Source organism: Cydia pomonella, chromosome 11, assembly GCF_033807575.1.
Source record: "Cydia pomonella isolate Wapato2018A chromosome 11, ilCydPomo1, whole genome shotgun sequence".
Lineage (NCBI taxonomy): Eukaryota > Metazoa > Arthropoda > Insecta > Lepidoptera > Tortricidae > Cydia > Cydia pomonella.
This window is the reverse complement of record NC_084713.1, coordinates 14,779,014-14,801,667: the sequence shown is the minus strand read 5'-3', so window position 1 is coordinate 14,801,667 and position 22,654 is coordinate 14,779,014. Positions and strand designations below refer to the sequence as shown.

At 36.7% G+C, this 22,654-nt stretch overlaps 1 protein-coding gene across 2 annotated transcripts in view; it reads right to left on the bottom strand.

Moving 5' to 3' along the window:
- The window catches only part of LOC133522922 (uncharacterized), a 50,552-nt gene that overhangs the window by 5,680 nt on the left and 22,218 nt on the right, over positions 1-22,654 (bottom strand). For both annotated transcript variants that reach the window (XM_061858404.1, XM_061858405.1), the window contains exons 3-5: positions 10,062-10,191; positions 6,719-6,867; positions 5,151-5,292 (exon numbers count right to left, since the gene is read on the bottom strand). In XM_061858404.1, coding sequence (XP_061714388.1) covers positions 5,151-5,292; positions 6,719-6,867; positions 10,062-10,191 — 421 coding nt within the window. The remainder of the gene's footprint in view (positions 1-5,150; positions 5,293-6,718; positions 6,868-10,061; positions 10,192-22,654) is intronic.

The window sequence follows — 22,654 nt, the reverse complement described above, 5'->3', positions numbered from 1 at the left end:
TAAAGCAGTCTATATTAATTGTATTCTACTTATATTATTAATACTGCTTTTATTAGTGTAGAACAGAGGACAGTACCGTCCAAAATGTCAATGAATTTAAGAATAAGTTAGACAAGCCCAATGCAAATTCTACTCAACTTTGTTATGATGACTCTGGTTACGGGCATAATCAGCCATTGCAACATTTTTACATGAGCGATATTTTCAAACCTTGAAAATATAACTAATACCAAATATACGTACATTATTTTAAAGTAAATACGTCTGTTAGTCAGTTACCCTGATATTACTTGTTAATAAAATAAAATAAAAATATCGAAAGTTTAGATACATTTTTGACGGCTGAGCAAAAGCGAGCTTTGGGACCTATTATCCTAACGATGTTATACCTACTAAAAATATCTCACCAACATATCTCAAAAGATCCATTTCTCGAAATACATTAAACTAATATTGGTCTTCAAACTGTTAAGTAAGTCTGAGTCTAATACTCGAAAAATTACACAAGATACTCGTAAATATGCCATTCTCAACCAAAAGGGTACTTACTGTCGGCTTCCAATAATGCGATATTTCCATAATAGCTTCAATTTGAAATCAACCTTATATCGACAACCGACAATGTGGGATCTTTTGGTTGAAAACCTCACAAATAATATTGAGGTTACAGTCCACAGTAGTGCTTTGTTAAGCAAAGTCAGGAAGCTGTACACGGCGTAGGTACTTATAGTCGGACCTAATCTTACTCGTATGTATATGTTAATACTAACACGATCTTCAATCATTTTTTTTTTTTATTTAAACTTTGTTGCACAATATAACAAATAAAGTACAAATGGCGAACTTAATGCCTAAAGGCATTCTCTACCAGTCAACCATCAGGCTAAACAGAAACAGTAGTACGTGCAAGCATTAAACAAAAACAGAATAAGTAACTTAAAACAAGCAAAATAGCGATAAATAATATATACTAACGGTTATAAACTTACATAAATATACTATAATTAAATATATAGTAAGTAAGTAAGTAAATATTCTTTATTGTGCACCATACATTTAAAAATAGACAGGAAATGAAAAAACGCGTAAAAGTTAGGTAACAACAGGCGGTCTTATCGCTAAGAAGCGATCTCTTCCAGGCAACCTTTGGGTAGCAGGAAACTATGAACTTACAACATTGAGCGGGTAGTGCCGATATACATATAATTCAACAAAATGAAGACGCAAACAATATAATATATACCTACATACTAATAAAATAAATACATATATACATACATACATTATATATTATACAATCATAAATAAAGGCAAGTTAAGGCAGCGAAAATAGGCAGGCAGGTTAGGATATATAATATATATTAATTTATGTACCCAGTGCAAAAAATACTATGACTACGAAGGACAATTAACCAGAGAGCTTTATGACACTGACGAGGGCCTTAATCGCGTACACTTACTTTTATTATTTGGTCTGAAGTTTCGTACGTGAAGCTATTCAAATCAGAAAACATCGCAATTTCAACCAGAATGGGGGACGTTTCATCTTCGTATCCACGAACGGTGATTAGCAAATGCCAGCCTAACGATCTTTTACAGGATACATTTCGGAGAGTCTGCCGAGGAACTGCACAACCTTATTCCTCCGTCCCCATTTCACCATCGGAGTACCAGACAATCGGCACTCCGGCATCGCTTCATGGTAAGTATTCCACAAATACGCACGAAGCGTTTTGCTTCAACATTCCTTATTCGAACTGCCAAGGAGTGGAATGCCCTGCCCGAGTCTGTGTATCCGCATGAGTACAATCTGGGTCTCTTCAAGGCTAGGATAAATAGGTATCTCATAGGTAAGCGTGCTCCACCGTACGCCGCCTCATCACTTACCATCAGGTGAGATCGTGGTCAACCGCCTGCCTATCCTCCATAAAAAAAAACATCCAGTCACAAACCATCGGATGTCGTGAGTGTTGTGTGCTGGCAAAGTCACAACCCTAGCGTGCAAGTGAATAATCAGGATCAAGTGCGGGTAGTTCGCAAAACCCGCGCAACTAGATCTTAATCTTCTCTTCAGTTTAGTTTGAATTTAAAGTACACGAGAGATTATGAAAATTGCTAAGTAGTTGTACTATATAGGTTTGGGGTAAACTAATGGACCTAATGAACCTGATTTGGCTCGGATAAATACGTGTTATTTGAGGTAACAATAGCTAACAAACTCCCATTGCAAGGAAATAGTAATGGCTGTACTTTACTTTGCGCTAAACTAACATTTTAGCGCAAAGTAGCTGTTACTTTCCTTTTTTTAGGTACTTAACATTCCTTCACAAAAGGGAAGACAGGCTGTCAGGAGGCATATTAAAACTTGAAAAATGCGTCTGATGCTGGCGACAGCTGATGGGCCAGGGGGGCAGTTCATAGTGCCGATAGGCAAGGGGAGTGGGAGGAGCATACATATAGTCACTTTTGACACTGACATATCCGATCCATATCGTATCTATACCTAATATTTGACATATCTTAAAGTTCGAATCGGACCGGAATACTTTTATCGTTATTAATGCAAGTAACATTCATTCTAATCAAGCTAACATTTTTAATGTGCAAAAATTAGTGTAGGAGGCCTCCAGTTTTAATTTGTTTCGTTCATTGAACCCATTTTTAGCTGATATGAACTGAAATCAATTTTTCATTACATTTGCTCGAACAAGATCTTATTTCATGCAGATGTACTGCTCCTTAGGGTGTTATAGCTTTTTTTTTATTGTCACTTAATCATGCAAACCAAGTAGCATAAATGAGTTTTTTAAAATACTGACGTTTATAATTTAATATTTTTGTTTATATTTAAAATTATTTAATTTGATTAATTTAACAGCCGCTTAAAATATTTTACATAATTTTCAAACGTGGCTGAATGACGAACAGGTCTGTGCCTTCGATGCCTAACCTCCTATGGAGTTGCAGGCGTACATAGGCTACGGAGACTGCTTACCATCAGGCGGGCCATATGCTTGTTTGCCACCGACGTAGTATTTAAAAAAAAACTTGTCAAGGAATTACAAAATGGCGGACGAATATTTGATGTGTCACCGTATTTAAGAATTATTTCGCTTAAAATTTAGTTTTTTCTTCGCAAGTGTGATGAAAAACATTGTAACTCCAGGGGTAAGAATATTGCAAACTCGGGTTTAATACCACCCTCGTATCCAAAATTTCACTAACCCCCCTCGTTGCACAATGTACTATAGTGTGGTGCTTCTTCTCGCTTGGTTACTTTAAACTATTGCCACAACGACAACGGAGGTACCTACTTGAAGGTACTCTGGCCTAACCAATTCTATACGATGCGTCCTCTTTGACGGCCTCAACTCAACCAAGTAAACGAGCCTGTCTCAGTTACTTCGTGTCCCCACAACTTGCTAAAACTACCGTGCTGCCAGTAGTATAATATTATTTTCCCAACTACCCCTGTATTAATCGGGGTAACGTATTAATGTTGCCATAGTGGAATTATTATTTAACTGCTATCTTAAATGTAAACATAAATAAATCATGACAATAGGATACTCGCTTTGATAGATGAAACAATGACGATTACACAGAATTTGCCAGTAGTAACAAATTTAGAACTAAAATTTGTGTTTCAGCAGTATTGTCAATACGAACGTGAATAGTTTGACTTGGAAACAATTGAATACTCGTACTAAATAGAGAAGAATTGGTGGGAACCACGTCAAGCCGCCGCCGTTGTCGTTCAAACAAAACAGGTGCATTGCATTCGAGTCTATTTTGATCATGCCGCTCGGAACCGGGCGGTGACAGCGGCGCGAGCGGTGGTTCGCGCGGTGCATCACGCTCCGTGATAGTTGAGCCATTCAGGCTCCTAGCTAAATTGGTTGTTCAATACTTACGTTATTTGATAAATGACTTAATGGCTCAACAATATCAGATCGTGACTGTACATACTTAGTTATATCTAAAAAAAAGTTAAAATAGACATCCTTAATTTATTGAATATTGGTTGCCCAGAAACAATATTAGGAACTGACCGACATATATTTCCGTGAGATGAGAATCAGACATACTATCTCCGGATAAAAATGTAATGTTTACAGAATCAACGTTTGTAATTCCTACATAATTATTTACCTGAAAAATAATTAGTAGGTATAGGTACAAAAACTTGTCAAGTGACAACCCTGTGCCGGCACTCACAGCTGGGTCATAAAACTGCGGCGCGCAAAGAAGATTCACGGTTCGTGCGCGGTTATATAAGTTTCAATTTTGCTTGCAGGCGGCGAGTATAGGTATAATTTTATACCTAAATCTGACTTTTGTGAAGGAGTGAACTTTCTGTACGGTAGTACTACCTATTAGTTATTCTGTGGTATAGTCCCATCCGGAAGAAAGGATGAAACTGGGCATGCGTGTAGCTCATGTAGGTAAGAAAAAAATAGAAGGGCAAGCACCTTGTTTAGTACCTTTTAATGTTCTTTTATAGTCATTACCCGTCCATAGCCTCTCTTATAATATAAAGTCTTTGTATGGCAGAACAAAATCGCTCGTCAACATTTGCATCTCGCATAATTTTCAAAATTATTAATACCTAACAACATACCTACTTCAAAGTCAAATATTGTAGAGAGTTTAATGAATAATTATTGTTCCTTGAAACTTTTGTTGTAATTCAAACCGTTTTTTTCATACTTATGAAAAACTACGAAATGGGCCAAAGTGTGCGAAATACCCACTTGACAAATTGTTGCCCCTTCTATTTTGTTTTTTATCTAGGTACACAAGCTACATGCATGCCGAGTTGTATGTTTACTGCGTTGGGACTATATACTCTTGAGCTCACGAGTCGTAAGTACTATGGTGGCCATGTAACTCAATATTCGATGTCATGAAATGTCGAAAACATTGGAATGTCTCTGACGGCGTCCTGAGGGCCTACCGCGAACCACGTTCGACGTGTTACCTCTCTGTCGCACTTATAAATTCGCACGTAAGTGTGACAGGGAGGCAACACGTCGAACGTGGTTCGCGGTAAGTCCTCTGTTATGCTGCACTTTGACACAGCCGGACCTCTCCGGAGACAAGCGGGTGTAGCAATATTTCTTCTGGAATTCCACCCATATCATATTTACCAGCAAAGCTCTCCGTTCCTGTTGAAGTACGTGAACAGTTGTGCGCGGTCGCTGATGTCCCGTACGGCGCTCTGTAACTCGTTCACACAGCTGGACCATTCCGGAGACACCCGGGCCCAGCAGCTCTGCTCCTTCAGGAATTCTGGTGACAACATAAATATACAACTTGATTAAGATTATGCAGTGATTTAGAGTAAAGGTTGTGTTTTAACTGATTACAAGTTTTAAATTCTGAAATATAATACATATTTATGTTTTATTTTTATTTTTATTTTACCATAACGAATCTGGTTGGAGTCGCCACGCTAGGCCAATTTGGATTGCGAGCTTAATCCGGTTATGGGTACGTCCCTTTTTAAAAGGAAAATGTACTTTAGGTGTACATGGATTTTTTAGTCGCATTACCGGATGGTGTTGTATATCCTTTTCAGCAGATCAGGATAAGGTGCTTTTTCCTTGCTATAAAACCTTGAAATTGTATTCATATTGCATATTGGAATCCAAAATTTAATAACGTTAAGTAACGTTCAGGGGTATGTACATATCGAGGACTGGTCAAACCTGATAACTAGCAAAAAAATATTTTGAGATCTCCAAATGTGTTTGCTGAGGTGATCACATATAAAAGCTAAGTACCTGGGCGACCGAGCTTTGCTCGGTTATAACTATTTATTGTAATATGGTGGTGTATAGGTGATAATCTTAACTGCATTTTTTTACTAAATTAAACTTGTCTAAAACAATAAAAATTAAAAAATTATATATAAACTTGAACATATAAAAAAAACAAAAGTTAATCACCGGGCGAGATTCGAACCCGTAACACTCGTTTCTAGCCGTCCGCGTCTTACTTAACTTAACCCGCTAGACCAGACGGACAGTGGCCGGCAACACGAAATTAGCGACCATATTCTGCGTCGAAAGAAAAACGAGCAATTCTTGTATATATATATAAACAAGAATTGCTCGTTTAAAGGTATATTTAAGATATAATTAACCTATATTTTTGAGAGTAATAAAGATAATTAAACTTTTATGGTCCTCTTTTATGTCAGATTTACTTTTGACAGAGTTTTGGGTTCAGTTATCGATCTTTTAAAGATCTCTCCAAGATCTTAAACGTGTCTTAATCATTCTTCGAATCAGGCCGTTAGACTGCAAACGGTTGACCGGATATATTGAATTTAGCAAATCAATAATCATAAATAAATGACATATGACAATGAATAAATCATTGAACATGAATAAATTACAGATAGGTACTTAAATAAATTGATTCCTCCTGGGAATAATAAGAACATAGGGTCCGCTTTGACAACTAATCCCAAGTCTCTTCGAACTTAAAAGGAAACTTAAACCTTACTCGGATTAGTACAGTACCTACTCGGTACTCGGCCGAGGGCACTCCTACTCGTTACTCGGCCGAGGGCACTCTTTATTGTCTAAAAGTATGTAAAGTTTATTAAAGTAATGGGAAGTGGGTCCAATTCAGCTTGCAAGATTTGTAACATACAGACAAACAGAACAGGTGAAACTAAATGAAAGCTTGTATAAAAAGGATGACCTACCCCGTCGCAGCGCTGTGGTCTCGTTCGCGCAAAGAAAGCGCATAATGGCGCGCGCGCCGCCGATCTGCTGGTGCACCAGCTTTTGTCCGTCCGTCGGTAGGCAGCGGCGGATCCAAGCGTCCATGCAGCTCATCCCCATGTTAAACACCCTGTATACAAGATGATTTTATGAAGCATATTAGAACGTAATGAATTTTGAAATAGTTTTTTTAGAAATATTGTACGTCAAATATGTATATAACGGTATTTGAACGTCGCACGTCGCGCTCGCACTAATATGCAAGGACGTGTAAGATATTCGGCGAATATTTTCGAAATGAGTTTAAATTGTCGTCGAGTTCGAAATGGCTGCACCCAATATAAGTCACGGTCAATAGTCATTCAGCCACTGGAGCCCTTTTTTCGTAGGGTAATAGACTCATATTATTACTCTGTGGAATATCAAACCGCATGAGTTTCAATGTCAACAGACTAAATAATACCATTCGAGAAATGGGCCCAGGGCTGCCTATTTGTACCGGAGTGGAAAGTGGGTGGCCGAATAGAAAAAATATTAGGTAAGCAGACGATACGACCGACGTACGATTAAAAAAAAACACTGCTGACACGCGGTATTTTCGAATTATAATTTATTGCATGTTAGGGTGTACCTTATTTTATGATTTCCAAAAATTAATAATCGTAACCCGTGCCAACTTTTATGCGATTCTGCCATAATTATACTTAATGTATGAAAATGATCTTTTATTTCTTTAGTTTTTCATGTTAATCACATTTAACTATTGCTATATAAACACTATTTCACAAAACCCCGATGCGATCAGAAACCAATAAAAAATTAACGACTTTATAGTAATTTGTATTTTCTTCTTCATAGGAATTTCAGATGTAACTTTGGCACGGGTTCCTGTTGCAGGAATGACCAGAGATTTTTTTCAGGGTGTTTTGGGGTACTATCAATTTTATTATATTTTATTTTATTCCAAACATATTTACATGACATTACAGTCGCAACCAATGCGTCATGAAATTATATAAATTAACAGCTTAAAACTACACACCAACAGTTAATCACAATCAATATATCTATCTACTGATCAAACCTCAGGCTAAAATGACATTTTGAGAATTTGGTTAGTGATTAGTATTTAACATAAAGAAAAGAATCTCCATTATTGAATACAACTACGACCTTAAAATATGGACGTTAGACTCGTTTAATTAAAATTGACGTTACGAAACGATTTCTTTTTTAAAAAAGAAATAAATTTTATATATTCATCATAATGAAATCGTTTAAAAAGCGTCAAATTCAATTGACAGGGACTTAAAACAAACCAGCCAAGTACTTAAACGCGTCCTCGCGTTACTCTCTTAGGAACGAAAAGCATTTTAAGTTATTCAATGGGGAAATCAATTCTAAAAAAAGGCTCTAGGGCGAAATTTGTCAAAGCCGCTAAATGTTTTGGAGAGCTCCCTTAACTTTACGCAAAATAGTAGTTTGCACGAGTAGTCAATTCGCAGAACATTGATACGCATATTTACTTTTCGTAGAATAATCATTTAGTAACTCTCACAATTACCTACCCGAGAAAATATTGGTCGAAACACAATAGGTCAAGTAATCATTTGGCATTAATATTGATTAGCAAAACTTCCCTCTTATTTATGGATAGACTAGGACACAACAACTTTTAGTTTGAGTCGGATAAACATGGTTTTTATACATTTAATTATATACTTATTTTCACTAGCACAAATGACCATGAAATCTTATGCCTTGAAACGAGCAATTCTTGTATATACAATGTGTTTGTCCACGTATAGTGGAGCCATTAATTTGTTCTAAAGAATAATTCCCCGCCACCCGATTATCATTTGGAATGGAACTAAATCAACTTAGTTCGACGCACATTACAGAAGGTCTTGTTTGGACTCGTGTAACTTGTGAAATGTTTTAACTAGGGCTATCATTTTGATGTCAACTTTTAGCTAATATCCTGTTCTATCATTTAACAATAAAAAAAGTACAGGTCAATGACCTCGTTTTCGAAAAAAAATATAAAATGTAAAAAAAAAAAAAATTTTTGAAGACGATTTTATTTTTGTTATTAATTATCGAGTAATTGTGGAAAATTCGTTGACATTTATGCTTTAAATTTATGCCCTAATTCATAAGCTATCGAATGATTATAATTTCTTAGATGTATGGGCAGATAATGGTACATTAACCAAGTGCACCATAAAACTTTGAAAGGGTGCACTTTAAAAATGGTTGAGAAAAAACATAGGTATGGGGGGCGATTTCTCGATAAAATTCATCGTACTATATGTGGTTAACGGCTCCACTATGATGCCCTATTGATTTTCCGACAAACAATACGCCGATTTTCGATTCGCCGACAACGATTCGCAGACGGGTTCTTTGGCCGAGTAACGATTGGCAGAATGTCATTACGCATAATAATTTATTTATTTAAACTTTATTGCACAATATAACAAATAAAGTACAAATGGCGAACTTAATGCCTAAAGGCATTCTCTACCAATCAACCATCAGGCTAAACAGAAACAGTAGTACGTGCAGGCATTAAACAAAAACAAAAACAGAATAAGTAACTTAAAACAAGCAAAATAGCGATAAATAATATATACTAACGGTTATAAACTTACATAAATATACTATAATTAAATATGCATACATATATATTAATTTATGTACCCATAATAATCGTTTGCACGAGTAATTGATACGCATATTTACTTTTGAACCATGGATCCACAATTTTTTTATGTAGGTAATGAAAACTATACCGAACATGATCGGTCTAGCCGTTTTTGAGGTGCAATTGCAAGTCTTCTCTTCTTAGTAAAAAGACGTACAGAGCGCTGCGATGGTACTCCCTATGCTTGTAATGTACGTACTTACTGAGTTACTATTATGTAATAGCCCCCGTTTAGCTTATTCGGACAGAATGGTAACTAATGAACCCTACACTGAGCATGGTTCGACATGGTCTTGGCCGATTATTTAATTCTTGATTGCCTAATTCCATGCCTGCCAATAAATCAAAAACTGTTAATTTTTTTTGGTTCGGTCAGCATTTTGGTTTTTTGCTCCAGTCATGGAATGTATGGCGCCACTCATTTTCAAAATAACAAATATCAATGAAAAATTAAACTTAAGCAGCTCTTTGGCTCTTGTTTATGGTAAAATTGTGCCAGTGATTAAAAACTGATGGTAATTACTTATTTTACAGGATTGGTCTATACCATTCCATTACTGGTGCCTGTTCCATTATAAGGGTGTTTCTATACACAGTCACTATGACAAGCCACTTACCGGCAATGCGTGTCTAGTTCCTCTTTCGTCTTCGGCAAGCCAACGGGTGTCTTCGGAATCTTCTCTACACATATATTCAGCTCGCTCGGGTCGCAGTTGTCGGATTCTCCCAGTGTCGTGCTTTCTCCACCTGATGAAGCAAAACTTTAACTTACAACAAGCCATACCTCCGAGATACCGATTTGAAAACGTGTTCATGAAATTACGCGAATCAATGTGTGTGACGTATACAAATTATAATTAATTTGTATACGTCGCACCGTAAAAGCTGGATATTATGATAAAATTAAGCTTACTAAAAAACCGGACAATTTCGAGTCGGCCTGGCCCCCCGAGGGTTCCGTACAAATTTTCTTTTTTTATTCTATTTATATTTTTCCGATTTTTCCCTGTGTATTTTATTACTGGCCAAATTTCATAGTTGTAGGTTAACGGGAAGTACTCCATAAATTTTAACTTGAGAGTGTCGAAAAATACATTTTTTGCGGCTTCTATTTTCGGCAAGATTTATTTATTCACAACTTCAAGAAAGTCTTGAAGTATATGGTTTTAATTTTAATTCGATACCTCCATGTGTTCCCGAGATAAAGCGTATTGGACAGACAGACGGACGGAGGGACCACAAAGTGATCCTATAAGGGTTCAGTTTTTTACTTTATAGGTACGGAACCCTAAAAACCGACTTCAAAAAGGCTAAAATAAAAATAAAAAACCATTTCATGCGCTAGTTACTTATATTTTCTCGGGTCAGAGCTTTATTTGACGTTCATAAGCGCATTGTAATATGCCTACTTGAATAATAAACTATCTTTATATTTATCTTTATGTTTGAAGTCGGTGCCAAGCCAAATGTTAAAAGCGTCAAAACACTGCCGAGCTGAAAGAAAGAAAGCTGTCTATTAGTTGCTTGGGGATTTATTAACCAGCATTGTAACTATGTATTTGCCTTGGCACCGACTTAGAAAATCAATTGCTAGCGCATATAAAGGGTCAATATTTTATTTTATCCTATTTGTATTAGGTTTTTCTTTTCTATTAAAAAGGTTAATTAATTATAGTTTAACATTTTTGTTATGAGTGACGCAGCATTCTGCTGCTGATGCTGACTCGTTTCTGTGTGGTCTAATAGTAATGTACTAAACAGTTTTGCGTTTTGTGTACGTTTCAAGTTTGAACGTCTGGATCTAAGTCCATCAAGATTAGAAGAGTTCCCTCAATTCCTCATGGATCCCATCATTAGAACTCGGTTTGGAAAAAATGGGACCAACTTATGCTTTCAAACAAAAAAAATCGGAGTTATATAAAAAATGCGGTCGATTTTCTTGAGTCGGTTAAAACTAAAACGACACCGCGTAACATTCATAATAATTAAAGGTCAATACCCCTAGTGGCATCCAAAGAGATGAACAGTAAATATGATAGGTACGAACTCAATTAAAATTTTCACTATTTAAGTTACCCGATGTGAGCGATTCCCTTATTACACATTTACATAATTGTGAGAAATACTTCTTAGATCTACAAATTAAAACGGCACAAACTCATTGGAGAGAAAAGGAAAATTTTATCTAAGTAGGTACATGAATTTGTTTAAAAATAAAAAAATACTTCACCGTCCAATCACCCATTTGCATTTTAAATTTGTTAATTAATAGCAATATTTGTATATGAAACACGCCTAATAGTATTTTATGCAACCGTTGTATAAGAAAGGTCAAAAAGGCGATGTGGTTCGGAGGCGCAGGCGTAGGCGAACATTCTAAAGGAATACGCCACGAGCATTTAATTAACCCACTTATACAACGTTGCATACTTTTTTTTGCTACCAGTCATCAAAAATAATACTTTAAACTAGTAGGAACATATACGTAAACAAACCAAAAGTATACAGCTAAGATACGAGAGCATACATTCTTACACGCCCGGCCCACCCTGGCCTGGCTGGTTAGCGACAGGTAAGTCCTGTTAACTCATGAGGCCCTGGAACTTACTCCCTGCTAAATTCAATTTTTTGAGGTTTTTCTCGATTTTAGCCACAGTAGCCTATGGCAACATAGAAGACTAACAAGCAACGCTAAGCAGTCTTCGTAGTCAATGGATGTTGCTATATTAAGGTTGTCACATGCGCGTTTCTAATTTGGTAATACACTTAGATTGAAACTGCATTAATTTTGATTTTCTTAGGTTGGTAGCTATTAACCGCGGTAACAGTACTTGTGCTTTAAAATCGCTAATTTTAATAATTTTAAATGATTTTAAAGCACATGTACTGTTATGAGGAATAAACAATATAGACTTTTCGTCAAACCTATTATGTATGTTCTCATATTAGTGTTCATGAATGTATGTATAAATGACATAAGTATAACAGTACAGGAGTAGAAAAATAGAAATATTTATTGTAAATTGGTTGGTAGTATGTTTGTAACAAATGAATAAATTTAAAATATTGGTACAAGTATTCGTTTTCATCATCAACCACCTTCATTATACATGATTGGATATCAATTATCCGCTAAGATACACATTTTCACAACTGGACTTTCATTCGTTAAGAAATCTGCATATAATAATAAAAAATTAAACTAAACTTCTAAATAAAAATAAAAATGTCAGTAATGTGGTGACGAAAATTGTAGCTGATTTATTTTTTGTCAACTTAACGATGCATGCGTTACTGATCACGAACTATGGATGACACATTTCTACTTTTTTTATTCAAACCTATAGAAGTATTATGTACAGGATGGTTATTTTCGCCTTACAATGTAAATTAGGTCCTGTAAAGGGTTAATAAAGAAACTCTTATTTTATCAACCCACCTACCAATCAACATACAAAAGTGCTTAGAAATCAAGGCCCGAGTAAATAGTTATAACAATATTCCAATCTGTTTTGAAATGAGATTACATAAATCACTGTCAGAAATATAATAAAACTGTCATCTTTCGGTTAGCGCTATGATTTGTATACTCTCTCCGTGTAACAAATTGAAATTCGTAGGTTAACTTGAGGCACATTTTTCCCTCGCCTCAGTAACTAATTTTTTTTTCATAGCACTGACTCATAAAGCGTGGTATTTCACGCGAGTTTATTTATTTATCTATTTTTTATGTGCCGAAATAATAAAAATATCAAACAATTTTATTAATAATAATAGTTACATGTCACATATTTCCTTATTCTTATCTTACATTATACCACCAAAATGTCCTGAGAATCAATTTAACTACAAAGTCGCGATTGGAGAGATAGTTCGGTTAAAAATTCAGAATAATCATAAATGGCCTCATGGCCTTTTTCATGCGCCATATTTTCAATTTATTCTTGAAAGAGGTAGTAGCTGATTTTCTTATTGTTTCAGGCAAACTATTGCTGAACTATTTCTCGCGTAGTAATTAAACCGATGTGACTTGACAACTTTAGTTTCTGTGTATTGGCAACCAGTCTAGATTTATGTTTGTTGATTCGGAGATGGTAGTAGGTGTGCCTCTTCATTTGAATATATCTGTGTGCTGGTGCGTAAATACTGCCCGAGGCATTCCGGAAAGGGTTTGCCAGCCATATCGAGATTATCGAGGCCATTTCCAGTCCGATGCGCGGGGCCATAGCTTCAGTACCGTAAATAAGAAGTGAGTGCACTGTTGCAAAATAGCACTCCCGAATTGCACCTCGCCCGGCAGTCCCACCCAAATCCAAATGTCTCTATGACATTCGGATTTGGGTGGGACTGGCAGTATTGCCACGTTGAATTGCCAAGGAGAATTGTTGGACCTACGATCCGGAGCGAGGATTGCAATCCCTAACTCCTTAACCTCCGAGTTTGTGTGGGAATTGAATACTTGGGCGACTTAGAGAGAGCCCAAGATCCTGCAGTCTCCTCCGGTATACTGGTAACAAACTGGTATGAAATTACAAATTGATTCCAAGATAGAGTGTCAGCACTGAGTGAGTGAGTGATCTGTCGATACCCCCCGTCAGGGGGGTATGAGGGGCAGCTACCGTCTCTCGGCTGCGGCGGCTGTCGCGGGTCGCTTCCCCAACGACTGGTGGGGTGGTCAGATGGCCGTCATTTTGGGGACGGTGTGTGTAGCTGGTGTGGACCAGCTCTTCGCTACCGATCGTTATCCAACCCCGCGACCCCTAACCTGGTGATACCGTTTGAGCGGGGCCAGGTTATGGAGCCGCGGTGAAGGCGACCGGCAGCTTAGCTGGCGTGTGCGGCGTGCTGGTGAGGCTGTGTCCGAATGTGTGTGATGTGCAGTGCTTGTCAGCTACTGGTATAGAAGGGCTCGGGGCAAGTCCCGAGCCCACCTCTCCGGAGGTCTGGTGTTGTGGTGCGGCGCGATGTCCCGAAGATGGTCGTGGCCGGCGTTGTCCGCGCGGTCATACATGACCCGCGCGAGACGCTCGACGAACTCCTCCTCCTCCTGTCAGCACTGATGATGTGACTGACTGACTAAAGGTGCTAAGTTGGTAACACACGTTGCGAGTTATAAGAGGCACCGACCCTTCTGCCAAGAAACCAATGTAATACCATCTGGGCACGTAACCAACGTGCCAATTGTTAACGCTCCGTAGCGAGTGAAATGAATCTGTCACTGTCGCATAAATAGGGAAGAGTGATAGAGAGAGATGACTACGATACGCTACGGAGCGTTAACGACTGGCGCGTTGGCTACGCGCCAGCCTTTTGCCATCTGAACGACACAATCCCGGAGTCTGCAGGACACCGGGAACATTGGCTGAGACCCTTTACCCCCACAAACCCTCTCCATTTATCGCGTGGTGGCGTGAAAAAGGCCCGAGCGACGTACCTCTAACATAATAGAAAATAATTACTTTGGAAGAGTATTATTATATTTGACGCGGCCAATGATGATTCCTATGGCAGTTAATTCTTGTATGAAGTAACTGTCAATGTCAAATGTTGTTGGACTTTTTTGGTACTGTAACATTCAGAAATGCAATAATGAAGTAATAAAAATACTGTAAAACCTAATTCATAAATTATTTTTTAAATTAAGACTATATCCAACAGCGAGTTGGAGAAATTGTCATACGGATCATGGGTCGCGTCAAGTACTAATTCGTCAGTATTAGAGATGAAATAATATTCGATTGTTGGGCCCAATTTTAGGGTTAAAAGCTTTATAAAATATTCTTTTTCTTTTGCTAGTGGTGTTCGATCGTGTAGACTTGCGTTTTTATATACCTTACTTCCAAGTGCCTAAAATTTAAGAGACAGTGTAGCCTTTACAGGTAATAATATAGTACCGTAAACCATTTTTTGTGGACCGGATCATTTGGAAACTTATCTCTCGCATTAAGTGAGCGTTATTTCCCGACCGCGTAAGCGTTCTTTGCTCATAAATAGCTCGGTGGCGTGCGAAATGATGATGAGGGTACAGCGATATCATCTATAAAATGAACATGTTTACGGCCGGTATCAGTCATGACAAAAGCTCTGAAAACTTTGTTTTATTTAAGTCAAACGGGTTTGCTTGATTAGTTTTAAACGGTGAAGAACACATTCTCTCATCGCAACAGATGAAATAAATGCGGTACGTAAGGGAAGAGGCTATCTTTTTTTATGGAATGTTTTACGCATTACGATAACTCATAATTAATCTCCTGCAGACGTGTTTGCTTGATAAAAAAAATAGTTTATAAAATAAGAAACGTTTCATAAATCAATTGTTTATTTATTTAAACACTTTAAAATTAAGTGGGTACTCTTTTGCCAGGCTACCTTACTTAACAAAAGGGAACCCTACGTTAAACCTTTATTGCCAGTCGTACCTCCATTTTAGCGGCAATTCCAGCCGTAAATTCTAACCGCTGATGTATTAGGGTCTCATGCCTCGAAAAGTAATAAAAAAAACTTAACAACATCAGTTTTACCTAATATCTTGTAGTCTGTTTTTGACGCGCAATTATACATAAAATTACCAATATTAGTAAGTACTAATCCACAGTATTAGGTACTTAATTATCACGTACAGTCAGCACTGCATCAAAAGTAACGGATCAGACTACGTGTCAAAAGTTTCTACTGTTCTCTAATAACGTAACAAAAAGAGTTTCGTCTCTACCTGTACAACAATTAGCATGTGAAAGATACTTTTGAACGTGAACTGTATAAAGATTAGGAAGAGTAATCCAGGGTGGTAGATGGCGCTTTGTTTCATCCACTACTATTGGTACTAGTAGACCGCAATACTTAGGATACGTACATTTCTTGGGGTTCAGCCATATGAGTTTCTTGTAAATTTTTGGTAAGTATAGTCGAGTTAACAAACATCTTTACAACATCATACTAAATTCTACCCCCCTTTTCACCATCTTAGGGGCAAAAAAATTCATGTTTTTGATTTTTTGTTGTTTATGTATTGTTACTATACTACTTACCAAATTTCAGCTTCCTAGGACTTCAGAAAGTACCCTAAGAGTTTTGATGATCATCAATGAGTGAGTGAGTAAATGAGTCAGAGACAAAATCGGGGTTTTTAGATATCAATAAAATTTAAAGTCTGAAAGCTATGCAATTGAAATTTTCCTACTTTTTTTCATCTGGCGAATGCCTGAAATGCCATCAATGGATTACACAATTTACACATTATGCATGCTTTGCCGCACATAAAGTGGTAAGGCGCATATTTTTTACATGTTCATTTTACAGCTGACGGTCTTCCCACCGCGAGACAACCGGCTGACGGTTTTTATTTTTTTTAAAACAGCACCTAAACTATCATCTGACAAAGTATCAGCCGGGAGGCGATGACTGACGAAATATGCTCCTGGCCCGCGGTCTAATACAAATACTTAAATACATAAAAACACCCATGACTCAGAAACAAATATCTAGCTGTGCTCATCACACAAATAAACGCCCTTACCGATTTGTTAGAACTGTTCGCAATTGATACTTCATTTCAAATAATCTCATCTCGTCTGATGTCAGAATAGAGGTCAAGTCAAATTGCTTTTGTTTTTCTGAGATGTTTGAAATTTGAATGTAATTAAAAGAATGTTTTTGATGTAATAAGTAAGCAATAATAAAATGTTCACAAATAAGAAATCTGTTGTAAGAAAAAAGTTGCTTTGAATTTATATGCTGGTCGTAATATGTTTTTGAACGCATTATATCAGCTTCATGATATATATATATATATATATATATATATAAATACATAGACCAGTTTCATTTAAGGTTTCAAGAAGTATGTAATTCGTAGATCGCACAGGGTTTCGTTAGTAAACAGGAGATCTTGGGTTTAATGAAGTTGGCAACCCCTGATTTATAGCATAGGGCACAACGCAAGCAAACATAACAGATCTCCAAATTAACATAAACCTCAACACGTGACGCGTTCTCGAGGAGCCATTATAACATTAGTATCCCTAGTGTAAATTTATTCGATAGCGAAACGTGACGTTCGCGTTTGCGTTAAGTCTAATTTTTTATGGGATTTTGAGTTTCCAAAACGTCCCGCTTGGCGCGCTGTTTCTGAATGCCATACTAAATGAAACTTAATATCGATAAATATCGAAATACCGATATCGAATAAATTTACACTTGGGGCTCAGAAGTATGAGGACACACATAGGAATATCTGGGTACGTGTATGTTTTGGTCGATACTTTTTGAATAAATTAATTAATTTTATACCAAACAATCATGATAGTTATTTTATGTCTAGTTCCAAGTTTTTTTTTTATAATTTTTTATCTCCATAGAATATTAGCGTAACTTACATACTTACTTAATGATATTTTATTCTGACTCAATACCATTTTCATATCTCATGCTCCGAAAAAGGGTAATGGTTGATCAACAAAGTGCGCAGGAAGTGGTACGTTTCTGCTCTAGTGCAGAAAAGTGGTGTACTCGTCTGTGTCCCCGTCCCATGAGTAACTAGGTGGAAACAAATGGAAAAATATTCTCTATTTCCTCGCCTGGAATAATTAGTAATTATTCTAATTTTACTGATGCCGCTTTTGATCTTTTTTTATCAAAAATGGTTTACTTAAGTAAATTGTTGAAATATATTATTTTTTATTTCTTTTGATGAATTGTATTTAGATTGATTTTGTCCAAAAGGAATAAGTACACTAAAAAAAAATTGTAAACCTTAAACTTGAAATGAGCAAAGGCAGAATCTCATACAGCCACACTTAAACGTTAAATGGATTTTTCAAGTTATTTTGCATTATTCATGTAAATAAAATAATAGATAAAAAATCCTTATTTTACTCATTAAATTGTTGTTTCTTATTTTAATTCTCTAAAATAGTTCCATTATGTTGGCAGTTGAGTAATGTCGTTGACTATTGGCAGTTTAAGAAAAAAAAAGTAACAAAATAAAAGTAAGAAGCAATCCCGCTGATTTTCATACTTTAAAGAACAAATAATTTTAAAATTACTGCAGTATAAAATATGTGTGCCGTCATAAATATTGTAATCTAAATGTTTTTCGTTGGGGATTATTTATCTTCAGACATGCGAAGTGTCCGATTGCAAGTTAGTCCTAAGGAAAAAAAACATTGAATTACTGATTTTGCAAATTTGCCTTGTCTTCTTTGGTTTCCTCGCATTCGATATGAACAGTAGAGTGTTTAACTCGGGTGAAAGGCACCATTTCCGTCTCAGACTTATATCACTTGGTTAACAATCCTGTGCATCGCTTTGGGATTCATTTGATTTCGACTGAGGCACGTACAAATAAATACTTACGATTCCAATCTAATAACAATATATGTGTCAGAGCACCAGCCGCGAGAACTTCGCAAATTAGGTACGGGCGTCTTTCTCTGTCGCTCTAATTATGCCTTAATTGGAGTAAAAGAGAAAGATGCCCGCAATTTACGAACTTCGGTGTTCGCGGGAAGCCTTCTGTTAAGTGCTCGAAAATTTACTAAGTACTTAAGAATCAAGTAACTAACTCAGCCTACGTAATCCTTATCCTAATACTCGAGGCTTGGTTTAACGTTGCTAAAGCGTGCGTATATATAATATTAAACAAAGTAATAATATTCGTATGTCTATTTTTTATGATGAATTAATTAATTATACATTTAATTTATTATCTAATCAATTACTGCACAATTTCTTCCAGCGTCATTAATTGTAAGCCAATGACTGGACCTTAGACCTGACACTAGACATAAGTTTCAGCACAGACTAAACTTGTTCCAGACGACTTTGGAGGCTTTCAACCAGTTTCTTTTAAAAGCCTCAATGGAATCCGCGGCCTTAGTGTTTTTCCAAAGATATGGCTTTGTACTATATGCCTAAATTAACACATGTACAGTAACTATACGTTATTGGCTGCAACATCAATGTGCGACGCACGTAATTGTATAAAATAGCATGTAACCAATAATAACCTATAAATAAGTTATGTTTAGTTTTACCCACTCTCTTTATACTTGTAAACCAAGAATACAACACGTTTTCGGCAATGTTTGAGTTTATTTAATCTCCTTTCGATCCTCCAACTATCAACCTATTCGACCTTGGTTAGTGCCCAAAAAGTTTCAGTGAAGTGAAGATGGATTTGTTCTTCTCGCGTACGGTATAAAATTGATCACCCGGGAGCATTTTATTATCAAATTTTATGTACGTCTCGTCTTCCATAATAATGCTAGCTGATTTTCGGTACATGAGAGTATCATAAAACTTGCGAGCTCTTGGCTTCACACTTGCGGCCTGCTTGTCACTTTGTTTTGTTTTTTTTTTTCTGTTTTTTATATGTTTTAAGACCAAAACCTTGATTTGGCTCGATGTACAGTCAGCATCAAAAGTAGCGGATCAAACAAGGTTTCAAAAGTATCTACCATTCTGTTACAAATTAACAAAATATGGTGGTAATATATGTAGAACAATTAAGACGGTAAAAGATATACTTTTGAATGTAAATTTTAGAGATTTATCTATATTTGGAAAAGTTATCCATAATATCAGATATTTTTGACGCGTTGTTTCATCCGCTACTATTGATGCTGACTGTACATTGCTTGCCTATATTCGTAGTGTTTTGGCCCCATCCCTATCAAATAGATCGGGTTTTCTACTCAACGCTTGAGCGATTTTCCGGTCCAGATTTCGGTCTGCAGGTCTCGGTTTTCGGCCGCTTTTCGGTGCATCGCAAAAGGAGTATTCTTCGCCGTCGGAATGCAGCATCGGAAAACAGGTCAAGTCATTGCGATTATCTCATTACCAGGGGTCGGACAAAAAGTGCGGATGACGTAAAAATGACGTATTCTTGCACACAGGATGATGTTTGAGTTTCTATTTAAACTTCCGTGTGACATGTAGTAACAAAGTAGTATTAATGAAGTAACAAAATAATCGTAAATAAATCCATGGAATTAATAATACAGGTGGTAGGGTGATGTAGTGAATAAAATAAATTTCACGAAACTTGTTCCTATAAGGTATAATTATTTGAAATTAGTTAGAACAAGTCTGTGGGATTGCCACAATATTCGAGTAAAGATGACATTTTAGAGCGTTTTCTTATACATTAGTAAATATAAATTTTAGCTAAATATAATCGTGAAGATACAATAGCTAAACAATAACGAAGTCAATTTATTGTTCATCTGATTGACAATGTGTCAGTCAAAAACGTACTTACTCATTTCAAGTGGCGATATCGTTTAATAAAGAGGTTGATAAATGATAAGTGATAATTGTTTATGAAAATCAAAAATACTATTTGAAATCACCTATAAGTGGTTTGACGTCATCCGCACTTTTTGTCCGACCCCTGCTCATTACTCACGTTCCCTCATTACTGTCGCGACTGAAATCAACTCCGTCACTCATTGATGCCAATCCGAAAGTGCATTTCACATCTAACCGATGTCGTTGGGTCAAAATTCGCGCCGTCTTTTCGCAGACTTGTCCATACATACATATTAGCTCGAGGCTTTTATATCGTTTTCATGTCAAGTGTAAGCTTAAATTGGCCTCATTTTATCAAAAAGATTGACATCGACCGTTTCCCGCTACCGCTACGTTGCAGCAGTAACGCAGCCGCTCTCTGATTGTAACCGTAAAGTTATGAAATCAAATTGAGACTATTTAAACTGGAAACGTCCTTCAATACATTCAGGAATAGACCCAACGGGTAAACGCTAATAAAAGGCCCGATTCGAAGAATGAAATAAGATAATGATCTGGTTTAGATAAGTTCTCATTTAGATGTCGTTTGTATGTCGTATAATTGACAGAAGCAGCTTGATTCGAGCAACCAATGTCACTTTGACGCTAGGAATATCGTTGATAGATCTTATTGGGATCACAGCAGAATCTAAATAAACGTCAATTTTGACATGTCGTTTAGTTCTATTATAAGTATTAGAACAAATTAAATTATTTTTAGATAATATTTTAATTTGTTTTTATTTCAAGTAAAAACACTACTATATAAATTATAAACTGAAATAAATGTCATATACTAAGAAACAGTGACCAAGGCCTCCAGTGCCCTAGGCTGGAATCGAACCAGCGTCCTCTGCTATCGCGGCAGGTGCCTGAGCCACTCGGCTGACTCGGCCAGCGCCGGGGTCACGGCAGCATTGGTCGAATTTTTCCAAGTACGAGTATATGCATCTCTTATTGAAGGCTCAGACGCCCCCTAGCCATCTCTAAGGTGGATATACTCGTACTTGGAAAAATTCGACCAATGCTGCCGTGACCCCGATGGCCGAGTGGCTCAGGCACCTGCCGCGATAGCAGAGGACGCTGGTTCGATTCCAGCCTGGGGCACTGGAGGCCTTGGTCGCTTTTTCTTAGTATATGACATTTATTTCAGTTTTTGCAGTTTAGTTATCGATCTTTTAAAGATCTTTCCAAGATCGAGACGTGTCTTAATCATTCTTCGAATCGGGCCGAAAGTCGTATATAGCTCCTAGACTACGAATTCGCAGTAGAAGGTGTTCGACACTGCGGGCGTTCGCAGGCAATAGAACTCGGCTCGTTATACTTTACGACGTAGTTAGCTGTTCGAGGCCGGCCATGTAGTTTATCTCCTTACACAGTCACTATTTGAAAAGACTAATCTCAGTAAAGCTGCTCCAATGCATAATAGACCGTTTTCTATGAGGTTTCGTCCTTGTTACAATGTCAACGGGGATATCTTATACCTAAATGAAATTGTTTTGCGCTTTCAATTACTTTAATACTCAATAATAACTAATCTTATATTTAGTAGCTGATTTGACTGATTAAAACATTACCCTATCCCTATATTTGGATATATGTATTTGAACTAGCACCTAGTTAAGACTCTCCTATAAAGACTCTCCAATTGCGTAAAGTAAGAACTTATTATACTTTAGTGCACCTTCGTAGTTATTTCTATTACCAAAGGTTAAACTGGTGTTTTGACTGTGTTTTGGGGTTCTTTAATTATTACTCAACTCTGTTGTTACAAATATATAAAAAAAACAGTCAACTGCAAATAGTGAAGAATGCTAAACTTTTAACTGTAGTGTATTTTAGTCACTCGCGCGACTTATTTCAGAGAGCTGTAAAGATAAGATATAGATAGTTTATTATTCAAGTAGGCATATTACAATGC